The sequence below is a fragment of the Muscardinus avellanarius genome (genome assembly GCF_963383645.1).
Source record: "Muscardinus avellanarius genome assembly, chromosome: 12".
Lineage (NCBI taxonomy): Eukaryota > Metazoa > Chordata > Mammalia > Rodentia > Gliridae > Muscardinus > Muscardinus avellanarius.
This window is the reverse complement of record NC_137798.1, coordinates 76,204,847-76,229,611: the sequence shown is the minus strand read 5'-3', so window position 1 is coordinate 76,229,611 and position 24,765 is coordinate 76,204,847. Positions and strand designations below refer to the sequence as shown.

The following is a 24,765-nucleotide window of genomic DNA, read 5'->3' as shown; positions in this document are numbered from 1 at the left end:
CATGGCAAAACCGTTTCCTAAGTATTTAGGCTTAATTACACTTGTTTCCTACTTTTTACACCAAGGCGACAATTTTGCGTGGATGTGTGTGACATGGATGTGGCGTCAATGGTGGGTGAGAGCAAAGTCAATCCAGGGTCTCAAAGGGCAGCAGTGACGGACAAATGAGATGCCCAAGTCCACGGTTAGGCACAGCATCCCAGCACAACCTAGCAATTAAGACACTATCCGCCTGGGGAATGGGACAAGCTACAGCTCTATCTTCCTCAAGGTTTGTCAACCAGAATTACGTTGAATTTTCTCACTCTAAAGTGATTCAGTGCCATGGAACGTGAGTGCTCTATCTAGACTAGTGTTTAAGCATGTTGTGTTCAGGCAGCGCCTCCCCCCCCACCTTCATGTCTTCCTGTGTACGCTCTGTGAACAGAGCCGTCGCAAACCTTCTGACCCCACCATGTATCAGATGCTCAGCCTGGATCTGAAGTCCTGTTTTGACAAGCTTCTTACAACAACAGGGCTGGATTCACAACAGGAAGAATGCTCTGGATCAATGCGATGATACAGAGAGATGCTTCTCACCATGAGATAATGGACCCTTTTGAGAATGCACGTCCTGACTCAAGTTCACACCTAAGGGGGATTCTGAAGGATGGATAACAAACTGACTGGAGGCCAGACCAGCTACTTCACTTCAGAACTCAGTACATAATGAAAATGTGGGTCCCTTATTTGAACAACGCTCCAAATTCCAAGATGGTGGCAGAGCTTTATGCCAAGCACGAGGCCTCCGAAGTGCGAGGCCTGCCCCACTCAGGCTGCAGGCCCCTCGGCATACAAATATGCACATGCTCACTCTGCTAAAATATGTGAATTTATTATTTATTTTGGTACTAGGCAGTGATCCCAGAGACATTCTACCTCTAAGCTATACCCATTTTTACCTTTTTGTTTTGAAACAAGGTCTTGCTAAGTTGCTGAGGCTGGCCTCAAACTTACAATCCTCCCGACTCACTCTCCCAAGTACTGGGATTACAGGCCATAATGCGCCCCATGGCCAGCTTGCTAGCATTTACTGGGCGCTGTCTGTGTGTTCACGAAGTGTGCTGACTGCGATGGGAGCTTAGGAGTCAGATCGTCTGATGCTAACCTCAACTCCACCACTAACAAGCAATGATTTTGTACAAAATCAGAAATTCCTGGGTGTCCTTATCCATAAAGGGAGTGAACAACAGCCAACTTAATGGGCCATCACATTAACTATGAAAGCTCACACAAAAGACTTTGAACAGAGCCTGGCACAGAATATGAACTCTGTAATAGCTGCCGAAAAGTAAGAGTAAAAGTAAGAGTAAAATGTAACAGACACAAAGAAGTACAAGTGGACTGCAAAGGCCCCTGGCAGGTCAGCAGTCAGATCTAGTTGGGAAAGTCATCTAACAGTTCCTGTCCCAATTTGAATGCCAGAGTACCAGAGCTCCCAGGAAGAGGGGGAGGATGTATCAGAACTTGGTGACGCCATGTCAAGATGGCCCTCTGCTTTTCTACCTTACTTGATAACAAACATTGTAATTCAGTTCCATATAAAAGCTTACACAGAAGATTCAACCAAGAATTTGCATTTCATGTGGAGTCAATTTTAACAAGCTTTACCAGCTACATACTATTAACCAATAAAGAATTAAAGAGGTTCTACTTAAACCTAGCTTTAGTATTATAGTTTTATCAAGCTACAAAGCATTTAACTATGCTTTAATTTTTATCAAAAAAACCCATTTATTTGTTCCTGAATTGATTAATTTCTGCCCTTAGTTATTCATTAGGAGCTGATTAAAGGCCAGAGTACTTGGCTCTTGGAATCCAAAGATAAGTAAGACAGGCTGAGTTGGAAAAATGAACAAATAGGATAAAAATGAAGTACAATAAATTCTGTGAATGAAGAAGTTGGATGGAGGTCAGCATTCCCAGAGGGGCAACTGAGGTAGAGATGGGAGGAGACTGTTTTGAAGAAATTAGAAGTGACTCCTCAGAGGCGGCTCGGGAGTTCAGCTGCGGAGAGAGAGAGTGGGAGAGGGACGAAGGCCACGGCACTGGAAGGCACTGAGGACAACGTGGGCTTCTGGAGATCAGTCACTCACATGCCTCCAGACGGGGACGTGTGTGGGAAAACGGAAGGGAAGGCCTCGCAGGGTCACTACATCACAGCCAAGGAGGTGGACTTGGCCTCATGCCATGCAGAATCCTGGAGGGCTTAGGGAAGGCAAAGTGTGAGGATCATCTCCACTTCCCTTAGGTCACCCTTTCAGGAGGAGGCTGCTCATCATTATCCGGAGGCTTTCAGCAACAGTTCAGGTAAGAGAAAATTCTTACTGTGAAATGAGAGCTTCTGAGGCCAGGATGAGGTGGAAGCTTGAAAAGAGGAGCTCAATAGAAGCTGGGACCTGGAAGGTTCCTGGGTGTGGGGCGTGGAGATGAGAGTGAGAGCGCAGCGGAAATTGAGTAGAAACCCTAGATACTGGTGGAGCCATTCACCAAGGCGGGAAACACGTGAGAATGAGAGGTGGAAGGAGGGCTGGGTGAAGGCGAAGGCGGTCTGGACTTGTGAGTGTGAACCTGGGTGACATTCAAGTGCAGTGTAGACAGGCAGGCCAGTGCATGTGAAAAGTTGCCACTGCCTTGTCTTCCTCGGCGTCTGCGTGTGTCACCCTGCACGCATGATGTGGCAATGCTTAAAGGAAGCAGCCCCGAGGGGGCGTTGTCCCTGGCCATAGTACTCCTTGCTCTTAGATATTCTATTATAAGCTATTGTTCTTTTGGTAATGATTCTATACTTATGGCTCCAATGGCGTAAAACGAGTTCAAAAACCAGAACTTTGGGATAAATTTTCTGGTAAAATGTGTCTGAGCCCTCAGACTTTCCCTGCCTTGCTCCAAGCTATAATAAAATTGACTAAAAAAGACAGAAGGGAAAATGTGTCAGTAACATGCTGGTATAGTCAGAACTTAGGTGCTGTGAAAGAATTTAGGTACGGAAGGGGGTGCAAAGTTCCTCCCTATCTTTGACCTTCATTCTAATCATTACAATAGAGCCGAGGGCCAGGAAGAATCTTGACCCTTGCACTTAGTATGTGCGCTGCCCGGAGACAGCAAGGCACCACCTGGTTAAGAAATAGTTATGACAGAACAAAAGACAGATATAATAAACGTGCAGGTATGAAGTTTTGGTGGTTATAAAGAAAGGAAATCTTGTGAGAATAAGAAAGCATTTTGTATGAAGTAAAGTTTATCCTAAAAGGATGGCAGAGGCTAAAGGAGTACATCTGACAATTAAATCTAAAAACTTCATGTTGCTTTTTGGGCCCTGTTTGCTAAAATATATTTTAAGTGTTTAATAGGGTTGAAGCGTTCAGACATCAGATGGTATTGCAGACAAAATCCGGCAGACATTCATCGCAATCCTCTGGATCATCATAGACGTACAGGACACGGATTCCCCCATGCCAACTACATGTATGAAAGCTGGAGCCTCCAACTTCGTCCCCCATCCAGATCAAAGAAGTTACTAGATAGAGGAGGATGGACAGAGCCTAAGAAATGGAAAGGGTTAAAGGAGTTTCTAAAAGCCAGATTCTCCAAAAACCCTGGGTGTAACCCTTATTCTTTCCCAGAATTTGTCCCCTAAGACCCACCTGCAGGGTTAGGGGGCTAATCCTAATAAAGACCCACCTGCAAGGTCAGGGGGCTGATCTCAATCACAAAAGACCTGTGTTGTCACAGGCCTTACATTTGTCTTGTTTATGTTTGGTGATTTACATGTCCTTCACTCTATACTTCACTATTGTTTTTTGGTGTTTACACTTTTCCACTAGGGAAGCATTGGGGAAAAATTACAAATTTGCTGGTTTTTGGAAATAAACCCGTCAGATGCATGAGAAGGAGGCAATTGTCCGTGTCAGTCATTTCAGATTTTTCCCGGAGAGGAATCTCCGCTTTTAGCGTCTTAAACAGAAACTTGAAGGAGTTTATTTCATAAAAAGAGAAAAATCGCTGCAGAGAAGCCTCTGCAGGAGACAGCTGACGCCTTTTGCCCACCTTCCAGGATCGCTGGTCCCAAGCAGATTCAGTGCCGACTGAGCTGGTCTATAGCAAACAGTGAAAAGAGGCCAAGACAAAAAAAGAGACTAAAGGTGGCCGAGGTCACTGAAGCAGGTGACCAAGATACTATACAGTGAGATATTCAAAGAAAACAGAAAAGAATCACAGATAATGTAAGATTTCAGGGTGATGAGACACATACAAATAGCTGAAGACACAAAATAACTGAAATAAATTTTGGAAGTGTATTTTTCAGTTTTGCATTACTGCAATGTAATACTTGAGATAGGCTACTTATGAAGAAAAGTTCTGTTTAACTCACAGTTCTGGAGTTTCAAGTCCAAGGTCAGGTAGCTCCACTGGTTTGAGGGTGAGCATGGCATATCATGGCAGCAGCCCATGCCAGAGCCAGTGCTCACATCTCAGGCCAGAAAGAAGGAAGACAGGAGGGACAGGCAGGTCCCACAGCTGATTCCCTTTGAAGGCATGCCCCAGTCAAAGAAGGACCTCCCACTAGACCCCACCCTCTGCTATCACTACTCTGGGAACCAAGATTTTACAAATGGGCCTTTGGGAGATACTCATCCAAACCATAACAATAAGGAAACAGAGTCTGAAGAAAGAGGGGATAGAGAATGATATCAAATAAACTATACTGAAAAATACCCAGTAAATTAAAAAATATGGATGTCAATGTGGACCTAGCTGGAGCAAACCCAGAAAGCTCTCAAGTTCCATGATTTATGATCCTCAAGCCAAGTCATATAGTTGGCATGCCAGTAGGCATTGTTTGAGGTATCAATGGTTCAATGAGACCTAGCATCCAATATTTAAATAAAAAAAAGGAAAAGCCCAGCATGGTGGCACACACCTGTAATTCCAGAATTAGGGAGGCTGAAATGGGAGGATAACAGGTTTGAGAACAGTCTTAGCAAATTAGCAAGATTCTAAGCAAACTAGCAAGACTTTGTTTCAGAACAAAAAATAAAAAAGGGCTGGAGTACAGTTTGAAGTTAGAATGTTCTTGGGTTCAATGCTCAGTACTACAAAAAATAGATAGTAAAAAAATAAGAAAAAGGAGAAAGGAAAATTCTTCTGTATGCTAAGATTCCTGCAGTTTACCACAAGACAGTAAAATGGTTATACTTTCTGGGGATTTTAACACAAATCAGGACTTTATCACTAATCCACATTATGTTTAAGCACAGTAATGTATCAAGGTCAGTGTACTATAGGCAGTTATTTCTATTCCAATCCTACCCTTAAACTCTATATAAGCTTGAGGCCAAAACAGCAATCATATCACATTACCTATTTCTGTTGAATAAATGTTAATTATGTTAAAAGTACTATAAAATTCTGAAACCAGAAGGCCACCCGAGGAGCTTTTATAAATGTCTTGTATTCAAACAAACAGAATTAAATTTAGATGGCAAATGGGCCATTGGTACTGATGTATTAGTTTCTCTTAAAAACAGAGGACAAAGTCCAACTGAAAATTTCTTAGTAAAAACTCAAAACACCATCATATTGCCATAAAAATATTGGCCTTATTATTAAAAGAAAATAATCAACAAGTTTAAAAAACAAAACAGTTTCTACTGAACTTTAGGTCTGAAATTTTGCATGCCATGAAAAAAAAAAAAAAAAAACTGCTTTGAACAAGCAGTAAATGAACATTTTCATCCAAAATGGATAGTGCTGGATGCAGCCAAAGTGAATGAAGCAGGTAGGCAGTATGGCTGAACACAGGTGGCCTGAGACAGCTGTTGCCTTTAGCTTAAGTACAGTGGGTTTCTCTATAGCTAAACATGACTTTCTTGGGGGGGGGGATAGATGGACCAACTATAAGGCAAGATTCACAGTATGGCAGAACAGTGGCTTTGTTTTCACTATTCAGTATTCATCTGAAATGTCCACATCATATTGCATAAATGTCCCAGGTACAAATATAAATGGCAGCCAGCCATGGCAGGGCAGCACTGGTGTGTGTGTGTGTGTGTGTGTGTGTGTGTGAGAGAGAGAGAGAGAGAGAGAGAGAGAGAGAGAGAGAGAGAGAGAGAGAGAGAATGAATGAGAATGCACGCGCAAGCATGTCTTACAGGGAATCAAAGAGACAAAGTATGCCCCAGCCAGGGGCCGCATCTCCACATTTTAGGTGAGGTATTTTTTTTTAAGACTATAAAAAGGCTACTTAAATTTTTTCAGTTATATTTTATTATATTCCATAGAAAATTATACTCTGGATTGAACTTTATGAACCTGGGGATTCATGGACTCAGGAAGTCCCTCCAATGAATGCCATGAGTCTACTCTAAGCCCAATACTTCTGGCATAAGAGCAAAACACTTTCTCAAACTCTTCCTTCTATTTATATCCTGAGTTTAAAGTTGTAAAAGAATTACTAAAAACTGGAATGAAGAAGTAGGAAACTGAAGTCTAAATTTTCACAGAAGCAGCCTATCCATCTAATTACCAGATGCTTCAAAATGAAGATGACTCAAACAACCCTAATAACCTAAAAATGTAGGGCTGAGATTCTATAAGTCATCTCTAAGACCCCACTCTAAGCTCTAAATCCTGTCTGGTGGGCTCAAAGGGCACGCGAAACTAACACGTTTCAGAAACAGTGAGTAGTGAGTGGTTAAATATCGCAGACCAATGGTGGCCTCAATTTGGCCACACTCACATCTGCCACCCAGAGTCACAGGGCTACTTCAAAGTCTTTGAGCGCTCACTGAGATGCGCTTTCCTCTGGGTGGAGACACCTCTGGATGGAGAAAAGATGAACGAGAGAGATACACGCACAGCAGGAATCACGGAACTCAACTGGAAAAAAAAAAAAAAAAAAAAGAGTCATGGGCTCCCTGGCCCTGAATGCTGCTTGTGCCGTGAGATGACCATTAGCTACAAAACCTATTTTCACTTCTGGAGGTCAGTTTGCTGAACATCTGTTCAGCTTTTATCTTCTGTTGCAGAAATTAAATTCAACACGGGACCAAAATGCATTCCACTATTTTATCATATGGACTAGTGCATAAAAGAAATGACTCAATTTCACTTGTGAAAGCTTCTAGTTCATTCTGCAGAGGAAGAAAACAGCACTGACAGGGAAAAAGAGGTCCTTCTTGAAACAATGGCTTTCTGGGTTCATCGTTTGAAACATGGGGCAAATCGTGAGTTACGGTAAACACACACCTCAGAAAGAGCCAAGTCCGAAATGCTTAGAACAAAGAATCAATTCAGAGACCTCTTGGATGCTCTTGCTCCTCAAAATATGAAAGCAGGAGGAGTCGAGATGGCAACAAGGCTACTTTGGGTGAGAAATCTTTTACTGAGATAAATAGCAAGGCTCTTTAAATAAGTCTCCAGGATTAAATGAAGAATTTTTTAAAGACAAGTTGTATATATGTGTTTATGCGTGTGTGTGCATGTGTTTATAAATTAAACCTACATGGTATCCTAATATTTTGAAATGATTAACTGACAATGTTTCATGCAATAGCTGAAAAGCTAGACTAAGAAAAACGACTTCACGGTGTGGTTTTATTCTGCCTTCCTGCTCTGGAGGTGGTCCAGTGACTATCTGTGTACATCTGGGGACATTCTCCTTAGCACCCTGTGCTTGCTCAAGGAACCTGGCTGCTGGGATGGGTCAGGATCACGGTTTGGCCTCTTCGGGGACTCACTGTTCTATGCAGCACAGTTCCTGGGACACAGACTTCTCCCCAGCTCTAAGAGTTTCCACAGAACTTCCTGAGAAGTGATCAAGGCAAGAAGTATCGGGAGAGGATGGCGGAAGAGCAGGAAGCAGCAGCTGGCTGCATGATTCAGATAAACTCTCCCTTTTCTTAGTGTACATATTCCAGCTAACTAAGCTTACAGAGCAATTGTTTCAAATTTTATAGCTGTTATTCACATTTTTTAAAAGTACTTAATCTTGTTTAATTTTAGGCCTTGAGTCTACTTCAAGATGCTACATCCTATAGTTAACTGCAGATAAAAGTGCCTGGGGAAAGCAAAAACAGCATTTTCTGAGGGAATCAACTGTGACTTCTAACTTAACACTAAAACTTGGCCCCGACATTCCAGGATGGCCAGTCCCTCTCCCTTCTGCTTATGTAACTCAGGGATGTGTGTTCTAACCCATTCTTATCCCCTCTCCCACTATTTTATTGTACTTCCAGAGCAGAGCAAAATATGCTATGCTAATTCCCATTTTCATTTCTAAGAATTCTTAATTAATGAAGTGCCAGAAACACAGATATTGAACCAAAAACTTTCTTTCTGTTGCTCCTACTGTATCTCCTGCCCCAAAGAACGAAGACTGTCAAAGATGATACTATAGACACCCCAGGAGTCTGCTAAATTCTAACCCATATGGCCAGTCAGTACATAATGATGACTTCTGTTGATGATTACATAGCAAAACATAAAGTCAACACCATCGCACAGGGCCAATTTCTCAGCTGGAACCCGTCCCTACCCTTATGGCTTTGGAATGCAACCATGGTTTGCAAGTCACTTCTACATGCATCTTGGCTTTAATTCCTGATCTCTCACAGAATAGAGAAAGCGTAAAAGCTGTTGCTTATGGGGCAAGAGATTTTGAGCAAACCCTTGAAAGTGCACTCACCGCCTTTCTAGCGGGCGCCCGTCACTGGAGATGCTGCGAGGAATGTTGGCGGCTCTTTCCGGAGGAGGCATCTTCCCGTCTCCTTTGCCAGCATTTAGCCGTGAGGTCATGGGACTCTGCACCTGGGACGGGACTTGAGGTGCATGAGGCCCCTTGTTGGCATTCCGCTGCCATTTGTTATTATTTCGGAAGGGAAACTTGAACTCGTATGAAACGCCTTCATTCATTTTGTACTCCATCACTGGCATGCGGTAGGTTTCTGAGCAACCCCTATTGGGGAGAAGTCATAGAGAGAAAAACAATTAATAGTGCTTCTTCCTGTTGGTGGAACCATACTGATTCCCATTAACGCTTAAAATGGATCCAAAAATGCTATCTTCTATTTCTAACTCTCTTTCAATCTTTGGGTCCTGTAATTATTTTCCTCTTAAAAGCCAGAGCCCCAGGCAGCATTACAACTGTGCTTTCCTTAACTCAGTCCTGACTGCCCACTCTTAGGTGTGGAGTTGAGTGTCTAAAAACCAAAAAGATGCATAGGGCAGAGCTGCAGGAGACCTGAGGAGGGAAGGGGAGCCAGGGAGGGAGGCAGGCCCCTAAGCATGCAGCCTGGAAGAAAGCGGGCAGTCAGCTTTGCACACTCCCCACGGCACATTCAAACCAGGGATCAAACAGGTAGCACTATTTTAATTTGTCGGGATCACAGAGTCAAGAAACTTAGTTGGGAAGAAATCTTAAAATCCAAACCAAGAGCCAAATTTAGCTTAGGAACAGGAAGGACAAACTTCCAATTATAGGCGCACTGTGATTAGGACAAAGCATGACCTGAAATCAGACTTTATTGACCTATCTTTGGGTGGTACTGGGAATCAAACCCAGGGCTACCCACCTCCAAGCTACACCCCAGCCCTATTTTTCTTTTGAAACAATGTCTTGCTAGGATGATGGGAGTCTCGCTACTTGCTGAGGCTGTCCTTGAATCTGAAACCATCCTCTTTCAGCCTCCCAAGTACTGGGATTACAGGTGTGTACCACCATGTCTAGATATTGTTTTTTTTTTTTTAAGGAAAAACTGTCTCATGGCAAGGCTGTCCCCAAGCATCAGCCCGAGTGAAATTAATGGCATACACAAATGTTTTATTGCTTTAGTCCTATTTTGTGCTCCCAACTGAAACCTCAAGGAGTTGAGAACCCACTCTCCATTCTTTATCCAAACGACGAGGGGAACTACTATCACTTATCAACTTGACTGACATATTCTATTCCCATTCAGGCAATAACTCAAATTGTATGTGTGAATTTCATCACTAAGTACAAACAGAATTTCCTTTCTTAAAGGAATCACAGGGGGCAGAAAATAGGTAGGAAGGAAGACTTGGACAGGAGGAGTTAATGGAGCAGTTATGACACAGCCCTTCATGAGGCACCTCAGAGGTAATAGAGTCCCAAACATCACTATCCATGACAAGCAGAAGGCGAGCTACAAGCACAGGCCACAAAAGTAATTTAAGTTTCTAGGAGCCATGTTGGAAAGTAAAACAAAATTGGTAAAGTTATTTACTAATGCGTTTTTTTTTTTTTTTTTTTTGGTGGTACTGGGGTTCCTAGAAGCCCTTCTACCTCCGGGCCACACTCCCAGACCTATTTTTACATTTTTATTCGGAAATAGGGTCTCCTAAGCCAGCGTGCGTGGCTGGCTATGAACCTGCGCGATCCTCCTGTCTCTGCCTCCCAAGTGCAGGGATTACAAGCGTGCGCCACCACACCCGGCACTAATGTGTTTTATTAGCCTCATTTTTCCAACATGGAATCATTTTAACATGTAATCACTACTGAAAAGTTGAGATATCTGGCCAGGCGTGGTGGCGCAGGCTTGTAATCCCAGCATTCTGGAGGCAGAGACCGAAGAGTGTGGACAGCCTCAGCTACTTAGTGAAGCCCTTCACAACTCAGTGAGACCTGTTTCAAAAATAAAAAAAGACTAAAAGTATATAGGGCTGGGGTGTAGTTAAGAGGTACAGTGCCCCTGGGTTCCATTTCCAGTACTGCAAAAAAAAAAAAAAATCGAGATATTGTATGTTCTTCTAAATCTGATATGCGTTTCCCACTGAGCATTTCTGATTTCCTTTCATGGCAAGGGTAGCCACCCACTGGCTTCCTGGTCTCTTAGTTATCTCTGCAAAATGTAAGAATGATATATGGAAGTGGTCAGTGCACTGAATAAAAAAGACAGAAAGCTGGTTTTTAATGTCATGCATGCATGTTCATGAAAGGATTTTCATCGTATTATCAGAAGTAAAATGTACTGTGAAAGCATGGCGACTGTACTAATACAAGTAACTTACAACGGCCTGGGCAGTAATCCAGCCACATTAGAGCAACTCCCTTTAGTGGACACTGCCCTTACTTTCACTTCATAGATGAGGAAATGTAAGGAGGCCTGGAGAGACCAACCTGCCTCAGTTTACACACTCAGGAGGTGGGGGGGATTTTGAACCCACAGAATCAGTCCCTCTGTGGGCTAATCTTACTGTAGTCACTCCAGCTCCCACATACTCTTCACCTACACTGACTGCTGCATAGACTCGCATCTTAAACAAGGTCCAGTCTATGCCAAAATGGAAAAGTCAACAACTTTTATAAACTAAAACGGAAGAGCTGTGGCCAGCAGAAATTTAAGTTCAGTGATTCACTGAAACCATGAATTAATTGAAAAGCCACTCTACCTTATTTCTTTTCAGCCTTTTTATTCTTTCTCTTTTCATTATTTCTCACTACTCTCTTTTTTTCCCTAGGCACAATGAAATATGAAAAACTGGCTGTGCAGTATACTGAACAGAAATCTCAACACTGAACTCTTGAATCAGAAAATTCTTAGGCTTTGAAGACAGCTTGGTCTCCAGAAGCCACGTGACTTCAGTTGGGCAAAACATGTGGCTTCTCTATGCCCAAAGATCTCCATCTGAAAAATAAAATTTGAGCACATTGAATTCTAATAGCCCTGCTAGCTCTAAAGCAGTATGCGTCTGTCCTTCCAAACAAACAAAATAAAAACCCTCTAGACCTATTCTTATTTAAAAAGTAATTTGATTCTCAAACCCACAGCACCATAAAGGAAAAAAAAAGGTAATTTGGTCTTTTATATAAGTTGTTTGTTTTTAGCTCCTGAATGGCTCTTGATTGCTTTCTTTAAAAACTGCAGGGTAGTGGCCTCGCAGAACGAAGGTGGTTTCTCACTTATGATCATGCAGTACTATTGAGGATATCTCAGCTTAATCTGTTAGCCAAGTATTTTCCCTTGTCAAAAGAATGTTTTTGAATACTTGGAGGTTATAGACACTGATGGTCATGGGCTGCAGGTGGGAGAGGGCCTTTGCAAAGTCCTGCAGGATTCTCATCCGCTGTCCTTCCGGTGGACCCGGGCACTCTTTAGATGGCTACTGCACACTCGAGCCTCCTCCCTATCATTTTAATGGAAATCAAGCTGCCCTAGGGGCTTCAAAATTGTCCAGCACAGAGTAGGGAGCTCAGAAATTCAGCTTTACTCTCTGTGTCCCTTTTCCTCTTAAAAAAAAAAAAAAGGCAGTTTGGAAGCAATTCATAGAGGGGTCTGCTAATTTTCTAAGGACAGAGAAAAGTACCCTATTTTAAATTTGCTATTTAGCCATCTTTTTTTGTTTATGCACACACACACACACACACACACACACACACAGAGTTGTTGTTGTTGGTACTGGGGTTCCTGGAAACCCTTCTACCTCTGGGCTACATTCCCAGACACCTAAATATATATATATATATATATATATATATATATATATATATATATATATATATATATATATATATATATATATATATATGAAACAGGGTCTCTTAAGCCAGTAAGGCTGGCTTTGAACCTGTGCAATCCTCCTGTCTCCGCCTCCCAAGCATGGGGATTACAAGGGTGCACCACCATGCCCAGCTGGTTTTTATATATTTTTAAAAACAGCTCGCTAGTGAACACACAAGCTCAGGGGTTTGGATTACAGCTGTCTTGCAGTGCCTGTGACCCCTCGGGTCCTCCAGAAGATGATATCTTTGGGCTGAAGCCTCCAGGGGCCTATGCCACCCCTCTCTGGAGCTGCCTTAAAAGAATGAAGATAGAGGAAGGACAGTGACTAGTCAAAGAACAGTCATTAGTTACTAGGAAAACAGCAGTGGGAGTGTATAGTGTGGAGGAGTAGTAGTAGAAGGGCATTATCTTATTTTGTTGAAAACTATAACGAGGTGTTAATGCTTCAGCATTCCCTCTGTAGCCTTCCTAAAGGAAAGAGGAGGAGCAGGCTTCCCAGGCTCTGAAGCCATCCTGCACTGCTTCCCACCTGCCCAGCGGATCTGACAGTGGCTCTTCTGATGGCAGCCACAGTCAAGAGGCTAGGAAACGGCTGTGGTCGCAGGTCTATGCAGTGCCAATCCTTCACCCCACGTCGGGGCCCAGCACCCTGGCAATGTGTGCTGGCTGAGGGCTGGCTATGAGGACAGCACAAGGCTTCACGAAGGAGGCAAGCACGGCTCTTGGCTCAGTGTGCCCCGGAGCCAGACAGCGCTGGTTTGCAGGCATGGCTTGCCCCACTCACCCCAACTCTGCTTTCAGAGATGTCCTGATGCTGGCCAGAGTGGGGATATTTATATCACTGGAATGGGTACTACTACAAGTGAAGATTTTTTCCCAATAGAAACCCAATTAAAAAGTATGATTAAAAAACAACAACAACAAAGAAAGCCAATTAACCAGCACATCACTGCTTAAACTAGTGTGTAAGAAGACAAAAGTTTGTATTGCACACAGAACAGCAGTTAAAAGTTTAGCCTCTGCAGTTAGACCTAACCTTACCCAATGAGCTCAGAAAGTTACTAACCTTTCTGAGTATCAATTTCCTTTAAAACAAAACAAAACAACAACATTATTATTATTAGTAGTACCTCATCGTTGTTTTAAGGACTTTATGGATTAATCCATACAATGGTTCTTTTCTCAAGTTAATAAATGTCATTTGTACCAACACATTAGGGAAGATAAATCTAATTTAGTCCATTACTTTACATCAACTACCTCTTATCACGGTTCTATCCATCTTTCTAGTATTGACTACATGTGATTTCAGTGTCCATATCACTGCCCCATTCTGTCCATCACATGACAACCTATTCCCATCGTTCATCCTTCCATATAAACCTGGGAGCCTAGAGAAAGTAAACGCCTCTGAGCATACAAGGCGATGTCACAGTGTCTATGGGCTTCACTTGTTTGAACACAGTCCTTAGGCTCGTGTCTACGGCTCTTAACTGTGTGTAATTGAGGCTGACAATTCACAGCTTGGTTATTTTCTCTATTTTGTAACAGCCTGTTTTGAGAAACCAAGGGACAGCAAAGAGGTAACAAGCAGAGGAGCGCAGAGGAAAGGCCAAGTGCCTCCTGGAGCCACCGCGATCTTCTGAATCTTAGCTGAGAGAACGCTTATATCTTCCTGTGTGTGTGTGTGTGTGTGTGTGTGTGTGTGTGTGTGTGCGCGTGCTGGGTATCAAAGCCAGGGCTTCGTGAATGCTAATCAAGTGCTCTGTAACCTCCGTCCAAGAATATATTTAATGTTAATGACAATGTACTTGAAGAAACCAGAACAGGCTAACAGGGTTTGTGGCACCTGGTTAATCAAGACAGAACATGCTTGCAGGACAATTTCATATTTATGCATATATTTGTTTTGGTGTTTTGGGAAAGCTAGTCATCCAAAAAAGTATTTCTTAAACTTTTACACTTAGGGATTTCATTATATTTTGACAAGGCACTAAATTCTCTGGGCCATCTGAGGGATAAGCAGTATTAGGAAACAGTATTCTCAGCAAAGTCTGGTTGTAACTGAAGTATATTTAGGTTGTCACTGTAGCTTACTTTTTAAAGGACACAAATAATCCGTCATAACTGTTTATATTCTACTGTCTAGTAATCATAAATTGATGAGGGCTCAAGTGCAGGACTGGTAATTTGTGGGGTGGGGAGATAGGGTAAAAAACTTCTTGGCTTTAGAAGGCCTAAGAATTAATTGTCAAAGCTTATGAGAAATTCTTGTAAAATAATGGCTAAATAAATAACAGATTCTTAAAAACCAGCAAAAATAACATGTGCAAGCTCAAAGGAAAAAAGAAACAGTTGATTAAATTTGTTCCATCAAGGAACGTCCCCAGAGGTGGAGAAATTAAATGTTCTCAGCATTTCTGGCCTGGCAGGAGCTGGCAGCAGGAGCTCCAGGCTTTCCCTTTGGGAATGGGCTAGAGACCAAACTGCTAAAGCACCATGAGCAGGACCAATGCATCCGAAGCCAGATCCCAGCACATGCAGATGCAGCCAGGGAAAACCCGAAAGTCAAGTTCAGCTGTCCAGGCTCCTCACGATTCAAACAATACTTTTGAGTTTTGAATAGCAACTGGGTACAAATGGGACAGAGAAAATACGAGCATCACAGAACATGAAAGAAAAACATCTGACAATCTGAGATGTGGAGCATCCTTTAACATCCAGTGCCCAGTGTTTCTTGGCTACTGGTCCAAGATGCTTAAGATAGCTCTTACCAGACTGCTCTGTCTGTAGCAGCAACTTTATAAATCTAGAGAAGTAAACCCTGCGATGGCCCCAGGTACTCTTTCTAGCTGCTACTACCACATGCTGAAAACTCAGAGCCATGTCTTGAGCCAGGCTTTCCATGGGAGGAACTTTCAGCATGGCGTGCAGTCTACTGCTTTTCGTAACACTCTATTCCCCTACCCGCCCTGAAGTGTTCACAGGGTACACAAACCCTGCCCTCAAGTCCTGGGCTCTGCTGCCAACTCAGACCTACCTCCGCGGGGTGCAGTCGTCATGGGGGGGAATGATGACAACTTTCACAGTGACAGATGTTCTTAGGAGATCGATCATCTGCTCATGGCTCAGGGTGGCCACCGCCACCTTGCAGATCTCCACCAGGCGGCTGCCCTGCCTCAGCCCCGCCTGCCAGGCATAACCGTAGGGCTCCACATCTGCCACAATGCCCTCGTAGTTGACATGGAAGCCGAGCTGGCCTAGCCCATTTCTTCGCAGAGTCATTTCCACCGATTCACAACCTTTGGAAACAAACTATACAAGAAAATCAAAGGCACAGGGGTTTAATGCCACATGGTATTAAGTGATGGATATGGAACTGGAAGAACAATGCAAGCAGGATTATTTCTGAATCCCCTCTGCCAGCTGAAGAGCAGGCTGATGATTTCCCCTTCACTTGTCTCTATTCATCAGGCTAAGAGGAACAAGCTTGCATCCAAAGAGCTCCATGGCCTCCCTGAAGTGACAAGAAAACCTCGAAGAGATACCTCCAGAGAGTTGGCAGCAAAGGGAAACTATTCTGCTATTGGACTTGCCCTTATAAGACTCAGGGCAACAGATAATCAACAACCAAATCTTTTTTTGACTACTGCATCCAATTGGCTGGGGTGCAACATCAGTCACCAAGGAAGGGCGATCAGGTCCCATGCAAAGGAGCTCCCAACACAAATACACAGTAAACGTGTCCTCCCCCTCTTGGTCTGCTACTTTTTTGAATAAGTGATGGAAAAGACAAGCCTGAGATTAACTCTGTGTGGCTTCTCATCATCAAGGCATTTCTAGAGGAGCTAATGAAGCAGGACAAGCTTAAGTAACCTGGCTCCAGTCTATATTGAAAACTTTACTAAGGAGATATTGCATGTGAGCGAGTGTTGCTGTCAGATACAGGGTGCCCCCTGAAGAGCTCATGTATTAATGTTCAGGGTTGATAGGGTTCTGTTGTGGGGGTTGTAATCTCATCTGTAGGTAAATGAGCTGTAACAGATTTATCTGGGTGTGACCTGGGCTGCTGGGGGTGTGACTGGAGGAGGCGAGGCCCGGGGGTGTGGCCTTGGGGACTGTGCTTGAGTCTCTGAATTGAGTCCCTGCTTGCTTGCTCTCTCCTCTCTCAGCTTCCTGTCACCATGCCCTCAGATCCAAAGACTCCGGCCTTGTGGGGACTGAAACCGGAATCTCCAAAAAACTATGAGCAAATAAATTTTCCTTCTTCTAAGTTGTGTAGTCAGGTTTCCCAGGATACAGCAGCGTGACTGTCGAGACAGTGAGTGGGGGAGAAGAAAAGACTCACCTGCAACCTTCTGACGATCTCTTTGATCTCTTCAGTGCTAATGAAGCTCTCCACTGAGACACACTCCCCTCGCTCGTAGAAGATTTTGAGGCTAGTGTCAGTGGACGTCCACCCTATCACATCTCTGCAGGAACAATTGAAAACCACGCTCTTGGTTTCCTGCTCAATGAGGACGATGAACTCATTGGAGATCCCCAGAAGGCAGTCTATCTCCAGAGCCTTGTTGTAGTCCTTGGCCTGCACTACCCACACGATGGCCCCCATGCTGCTGAGCTCAGCTCCTGGATATGGCTTAGACTTCTCCTTCTTCTTAGAGGCCAGAGAGATGAATGGAAACTTGCCAGAAGGGTCGATAGGGGTGTTGGTGACATTCTTTTCTGCCAGATCTTTCAGGTATTCCTGGCGGGTCCGAGTTGCCATAGCCCGGAACTTTTCTGATTTATGAGCAGCATTTTCTGCATTAATCACTTTGGCCAAAAGGAAGTCCCTGAATACATTTGATTTGGGGAAAGTTACCCCTTTAGGGATGGGAGGTCCAAAGGAAGGCACGTCTCTGGATCTGGTGACAGCCACACTGAGATAAAGATCAAAAGGAAAGAGATGTGTTAATACTTCTCAGTCTCACATGAGAATGAAATACATTTCACCGGGTCAGAGGTAGAGGAGTATGTAAGTGACAGAACACTTGCCTACCATGTGCAAGGCCCTGGCTGTGACCCCAGCACAACAAAATGACACATCTCAAAAGCAAAATAATTGTTCATTTGCCCACAAGAAACAATACACAATTCTGTTCAATAGAGCATACTTTTTCATTCAACAACATCTAGGCTTCAAAGATCATAAAACATTTTTTCCCCTAGGCCAGAATAAAACAAAAACCCCCGAGAACTTAAAAGTTAAAAACTTTATCTTTTTTTTTTGGTGGTACTGGGGTTCCTGGAAGCCCTTCTACCTCCGGGCTACACTCCCAGACCTTTTTTTTTTTTTTAATCCTTTTATTTGGAAACAGAGTCTCTTAAGCCAGTGAGGCTGGCTTCGAACCTGCGCGATCCTCCTGTCTCTACCTACCTAGTATGGGGATTACAAGCATGCGCCACCACGCCCTGCAAAAACTTTCATTTTTTTAATGATAGGAGACTACACATAACTCCATGAAAAAAATTACTATAATATTCTGCAAAAATAATAAAACCTAATTTAACAGACTGTTATGGGGGCTTGCTATTAAAATCACAAAACTGCCAGGTGTGGTGGCGCACGCTTGTAATCCCCGCAGTTGGGAGGCGGAGACAGGAGGATCACACAGGTTCAAAGTCAGCCTCACTGATTTAAGAGCCCCTGTTTCCAAATAAAATATAAAATAGGTCTGGAGTGTAGCCCAGATGTAGATGGGTTCTATCTCCAGTACCACCAAAAAAAATTAAAAAAAAAAAAAAGAAAATCACAAAACTGTTTAGAACAAGCATAGATTCCATAAGAACACAAATGTATTCTCCATTTCAGGTATGATGCGCATAAGCAGATAGCTTATAACGAAAATGTCAGAAGATGCAAGACATAGAAGAAATAAATTAGATTTTTAATAAAATTAGATAAATATTCTTTTGGCCTATGTGTGAAGCATTATGCAACCAGATTAAAAATGTAATTTTAAAATAAAAATGATGAGTAATAGCATGATTATGATCTTTATATAATAGCAATGGTGCTTTAAAACCATATTTTTAAGCTGAGCTATTCTTTGGTCCACACTCTCTACTTTTGGTATGTGATGCTCACAATCTATTTGTGAAGAATGCATCTTCATTTCCCCCACTCCTTTAGGCAAGATTTATGTAGCAAGCCTGTTCTGGTCAAGTTTTTCTGTATGTGCATTGCTAAAAATGGGCCTTAGAAAAAACCCTGTAAACATTCTTAACAATAACCATCAACATTAGTCTCAAAAGGGAAAATTTTAAATTTCTCCTAAGAGAACAAAAGAAATGGAAAGAAACAGAGATTCTATGGTTATATCATGTTTAAGACTGTGCACGCCATCACCAGCCAGGTCTGAGATGGCTGGAATTTTGACACATCAAACAGCACTCTTTCCAAGTTACTTAAAAGTGAGTCAAGTATGGAATTGCACTGAGTATTAGGAAAGCAATACAGAAATTGGTTTCATCTGAATTCCCAGAATAGAAAGGACATAATCATAGTATACAACCTTACGAATAAAACTGAAGAAATCTGTTTCAGATTTTAAGAGCCTGCTTTAAGATATTCCACTTTACTTTTTGAAAAATGATCACATCATGTGAAAACATATAAATAAATAAAAATCAGCAATCTTAGGATACTAATTATATTTTGGTGAAAGGGAAAGCTATACTGTTAGAAGATGACATGGAATTGTCTGCCTATTGTTTTTCACAATAAAAAAAAATACCTTGTTCACTTTATGACAGAGAAAGGTGGGGAGAAGGACTCTATTTTTACTGGAGTTGCGATTCACAGAACCCTCTGTGTGCAAGCATTATGGCCCAATTATCCTAGTATTAGAAAGGCATTTTTTTTTTTTTTTGTCTATTGTGAACTGTCTGGCTTGAATGCTGACAGCTGTATACTTAATTTGATCATGCTTTTTTTTCTTCTGAAGCCAAGCAAAGGATGCTGAAATCCAGATTTGCTAGATTTTCTAAGAGGAATCCTATAAGGATCCAGAAATATTTAATATTTAAAATGAAAGCATTTTAAAACTGGCAACTATTTCTCTTGCTAATTTCACTCCAATAGTCATTCTTTCTCAGGAAACAGCTGTGATTTTATTTTAAATAAGGAGAGGAAGATGCTTAGCAGGGAGTGTGATTATGAGCACCACCCATCGACTTGCCCTCTAAACTTACAGGCTTTCTACAAATCTATTTATTAAGTGACAGAACTTTAGACAAACACATACTGAAGACCCACCATAATTAGGAGCCTCTGGAATGAACTGTGAGGAAAAGTACTGAATCCTTAACATGTAATTATCAATGATTCACCATGGTAAGAAAGTAACTGATACAGATACTAAAATCAGCTTTGCATTATTAGAAACAGAATCCTTATAAGATGAGGAAGATGATACCCTAGAATGCTCCTTTCAAATAGTTTTGTTTTAGATACATCCAACTTTCAAGGTTTCTGGAAGGTTAAAAGCTCATTCATTTAGATGCCACAAATTCTGAACTCTTGATAATAAGGCCTGGTGTAAGCTAAACAGAATATTGTGCCTCAATAAAAGGAAGTCTGTTCTAGAATTTCAGTATGCTATTTATAGATACTAAAGACATTAATTACAAATGGTCTTGCTGCTTTTAAAAGCAGATTTCAAAGGGTCTCTGCTTGGCTTGGAATTCTGTTAGCCTAGTTTGCATCCTAGAAATAATGCATTCTTTAAAAATTATGGCCATGTCTTATTCACTCAGAATTGTTGAGGCCTAGTGTGTTCTACCCAAGAGAATTATCTAGATGATGGGCAGACGGCTCAGATGCTGAAGCAGATGGGGAAGTTAGCACTGGGAGGAAACTTGGAGAAGTCAGTAGTCCTCAAACTCTTAAAAAAAAAAATACTGAGTTTCATCTTAAAATTTACCTCTATTTTATATTCTGCCAACAACAGAAAGACCAGGAAGGTGCCCTGTGTTTATCTCCATGTGAATAGCTGTTACAATTTCTCCACTTCTAGGAACAGATGCAGAGAATTGACACAGTTCACACAGACTTCTCAGAGTGCCTCAGGGTGCAAGATAAGCTCTCAGCAGCCCTCAGGATTCCCTCTGAGGAAATGACACCCCTCCCTGCCCAAGGTGCTTGCTAAAAGCTTGGGGACGGTTTACATGAGTCTCATGGCCCAAGACCACCATGTGGCTGTGTCTAGTTGAATGGGACCATGTAAAATATGCTGACATCACAGACCTTTAGATGAAGTAATAGGTCTTGATACCCGAAGTCAATTTCAAGTTGATACATGGGAATGCTCTAGGGACATTGAATAGAACTCTTAATGAAAAAAAGAGAAGAATAAGACATTTGAACTTTGGAAGCAGAAAAACAGCAAATGAACATTGCCAACCCAACTGTAAAAGGAAGGTGACAGAGGACACGTGGAAATGGTAGAGGGAGGCTCCCAGAGCGTGGGCACAACACAGAAAAGACAGGGGTGGGGGGCAGAACAAACACAGGCCTCTCATTCTCTGGCAAGCTTCTGGTTTCTAGTGATGCCCTCCACCCAGCACCTCGCCGAGCTCCTCCCACACATGAGGCACCACACTCATGCTGAGGACCAAGGGTGAGTATGTCGTAGGCTGAGTCTTCCAGAAACCCAGAGTCTGCTGGGGCCTACTTCCAGTGATTTGCATTCTAGGCTGGGGAAATGCAGTGTGCTACTGTCAGTACCCAGTAAAAAAGCACTTTAGCTCCCAGAGGGCAGGAGAGCCTTCCAGTGAAAAGCAAAAGAGCTCATCAGATGAAGGAAAGGAAGGTCTGTGTGCGGGAGGGGACACAGCACATACATTTTGGGGAATTTAAGTAGCTCAACATGAGTGAGATACCTGTGGGAGAGGGCTTGACTAGTTGCAGGTGAGGCCACACTTGAAGGGCCCCATGCAATAGGCTATGCCAAAGAGGTTGAACTTTTCCCTAATGGTTTTATGCCCAAAGAAAGAATAACATGTTCAGATTTTTGTCTTAGAAAGGTCAGCTGCAAAGCCAGGTAAGGTGGCGCACACCTACAATCCCAGCTACTAGGGATGTTAAGGAAGGAGGATCACAGGTTTCGGGCCTGCCTGACAACTTAGTGAGATACTGTCTTCAAAGATAAAAAGGACACTGGCATGGTGGCACACACTTGCAATCCCCATACTTGGGAGGCTGAGACAGGAGTATCACAGGTTCAAAGCCAGCTTTAGCAACTCAGCAAGACTTGATTTCGAACTAAAAAATAAAAATAGGACTGAGGACATAGCTCAGAGGTAGAATGCTCCTGGGTTCAATCCCCAGTCTCTCTCTCTCTCTCTCTCTCTCTCTCTCTCTCTCTCTCTCTCTCTCTCTCTCACTCTCACACACACACACACACACACACACACTGATAAAAAGAGATGGGGGTGTAGCTCAGTGGCAGAGCAAGAAAGCAAGGAAGGAGGGAGTGAGGAGGTAGAAAGGAAGTAGGCAGATAGGGAAGAGGCCTCAGTAGAAAAAAACTTAATTTCCTGAGGGGTGATGAATACTATTTAACTTCCAAGGCTCCTAAAAGAGACCAGCTCTTCCAAGGTTCAGAGATAAGAACAACCAAAGCTTCACAAAACCATCTGTTTACTAATCAACAAACCCAGGAGATATCACTGGAGCAAGTCTGACACCCCTACTGAAAGGAGACTCCTCAAAGGACATGCAAATAACACCCCTACTGAAAGGAGACCCCTCAAAGGACATGCAAATACCCTATGCAAATTTTAAGAACTGACTCCCAAACTCCAAGCAATAGAAGACATGCAGATATATATAAACCCCGAGAACAGTCACCAGGATGGTTACCTACTCTGGGAACCCCTCCCCGTTGGGGAGCTTCTCTCTCTCTTGCAGGTCACTTTAGCTTTGAGAGAAGGAGGAGTGCTACTGAAGGCACTTGGCCCAGGCTACACTTGGGTAGTGACCTGAAGGCCTCTGCTGGACATCAAGGCCGACCAGGGCCTCTAGGAGTGACCTGCACTTCCTTTCTGGCAGATCTCGTGGACTTTGGGAGAAAGCAGCTTGCAACTGAAGGCATTTGGCCCGGGATACACTCAGGTAGTGACCTGAAGGCAGCTGCTGGACATCAAAAGTTCCGATAGCCCTTAGGGATATTCTGCCACTTTCCCTATTCCTTTCTGGCAGATCACGTAGACTTTGGGAGAAAGCAGCTTGCAACTGCAGGCACTTGGCCCGGGCTACACTTGGGTAGTGACCTGAAGGCAGCTGCTGGACATCAAAAGTTCCGACAGCCCTTAGGAGTGTTTGGCCACTTTTCCCTATTCCCTGCTGCTTCCAATAAACCTTTTACTCCCCTTCTTGCAGTCTGTGGGTGTCATTCTTCACTCACTTGCAGACAAGAATCCGGTAAGGAAACGCCAGGTTTCTTCTCAAGAAACCCCATTTCAGGAGGAAGGGAGGGAGGGAAAGGCCAGCCAATGGTCTGATCCTAACTACATTAGACAATAAGGATGTGAACTGATTAAGAAAGAAATTTCAACTACTTGATCCACTTTAGCTTTTTCTTCTTCTTAGGTGAACCTTGCAAACTTTTTTTAAGAGAAGAGAACACACAGTGCATTGAAGGTGTGCATACCAAGCTCCTTTGCCTATGCTCAATACTCACTGGATTTTAAAGAGATGTCAAGCAATCTCCTACTGCATGGAAGCAATAAGAGGTCTCACTATCTGGTCTAAATGCAAGTACTTCTGAGATACCTCATACTGCCTCTTCAACATTTATTACAGTGTAACCACTAAAAATAGAAGACTTTTGAGAGAGTAACATATTTCTGCCTTACTAAAAGTAGCCATGAACCACAAATAACATTTATTTGGAAGACTCAGGGTCATTTTTGTAACTACTTATTACTATGCTAGTATTTAAATTAATGATTCTTTAATTTCATAAAATAGGGTGTCAATGGTCCTGTTTCCAAGTGTTTAAGATGTCTTAAGATTTTATTTACAATCTTTTTGTCTAAATTTGGATTCAAATAAAGTGCATACTTGCAATTAATGAACTTATTTCTAAAGTTATGTGTGTGTATATAATGTATATTATATACATATGTATAACATGTATATATGCATGTTATTGATAGATCCATATATATAAAATACCTATATGTAAAAACATGTATATATATGAATTGATAGATTTGCCTACACTCTTTTATTTCTTAAATTTATCTGTTGGAGCAATCAGGCCACTTGCTGTCTAGGGGTGTCCAGAGTGAATTTTCTCAACTATAAACATATTCTTCTTTCTCTTTATTTCCTATAAACTGGCTTATCTAGAGACTTGATCCAATTCAGACTTGATGTGGGGAGAGAAGTGACAAGACTAACTCAGAGATGAGGCTGTAGTATTCTTCCCTCATGAGGCTTTTTTGTGATGTTTTACAGCCTTTGATGAATGATGCTAGATTCATTAATTCATTAGATGTTGAAAAATGGTGATACTCTACACTGTGTTTCACAAAAAAGAGAGAGAAAAAAAAAAAAGCAAAACAACCCCTCAGGGGTGAGTGAAGTGTATTTGATTGTTTGCCTTTGAATCAAATGACCCCAGACTGCTGTGCTTGTTGAATTTGTATCTTTGATGTGAACAGTTTTCCTGCATCCCCTCTAATAACAATCACATATTGATATACTTGCCTTTAATGCCCTCATCATATAATCAGTTTGTTGTTTTTAATCTTCCCTATCAGCTGGGACCAAGCAATTAAGATCACTGTCATGATACAAATAAAATCACAAAGACTTGAGGGCACTCTGGTCAGTTATAGAGTAAGTTTAACATCCAAACTTAATGATATCTGATCCTTGGTTATGTCATGGCAAATCAAGGTTAGGTAGCTTCTAGAATGAGCCAGTTTTTCCTGAACTTTACACTCTCCAGGAAGGTTATGCCACATTATTAACAATGATGTCACATTATTTTAGGATCTAATCTCTAAATTTTTCTTTGTTCTCTTGGTTCGAATAGTTTACTTTAACACACACAGAGTAAGTCCTGGATAAAAGAAATGTGAAAAATAAATGGATGACCACAACCTCCAAGCTTTTTTTCCTGTGCCTGGTGACACTGGATACCTT

General features: G+C 42.3%; 1 protein-coding gene across 7 annotated transcripts in view; it reads right to left on the bottom strand.

Annotated features, from left to right (window-relative positions):
* Positions 1-24,765, bottom strand: part of SIPA1L1 (signal induced proliferation associated 1 like 1) — a gene marked incomplete at both ends in the record, with an annotated part of 137,863 nt that overhangs the window by 44,942 nt on the left and 68,156 nt on the right. For 6 of the 7 annotated variants that reach the window (XM_080706880.1, XM_080706881.1, XM_080706879.1 and 3 more), the window contains 3 exons: positions 8,729-8,998; positions 15,604-15,878; positions 16,912-17,485. In XM_080706880.1, the coding sequence (XP_080563006.1) occupies positions 8,729-8,998; positions 15,604-15,878; positions 16,912-17,485 (1,119 nt within the window). The remainder of the gene's footprint in view (positions 1-8,728; positions 8,999-15,603; positions 15,879-16,911; positions 17,486-24,765) is intronic. The other variant, XM_080706885.1, reaches the window with a different exon arrangement.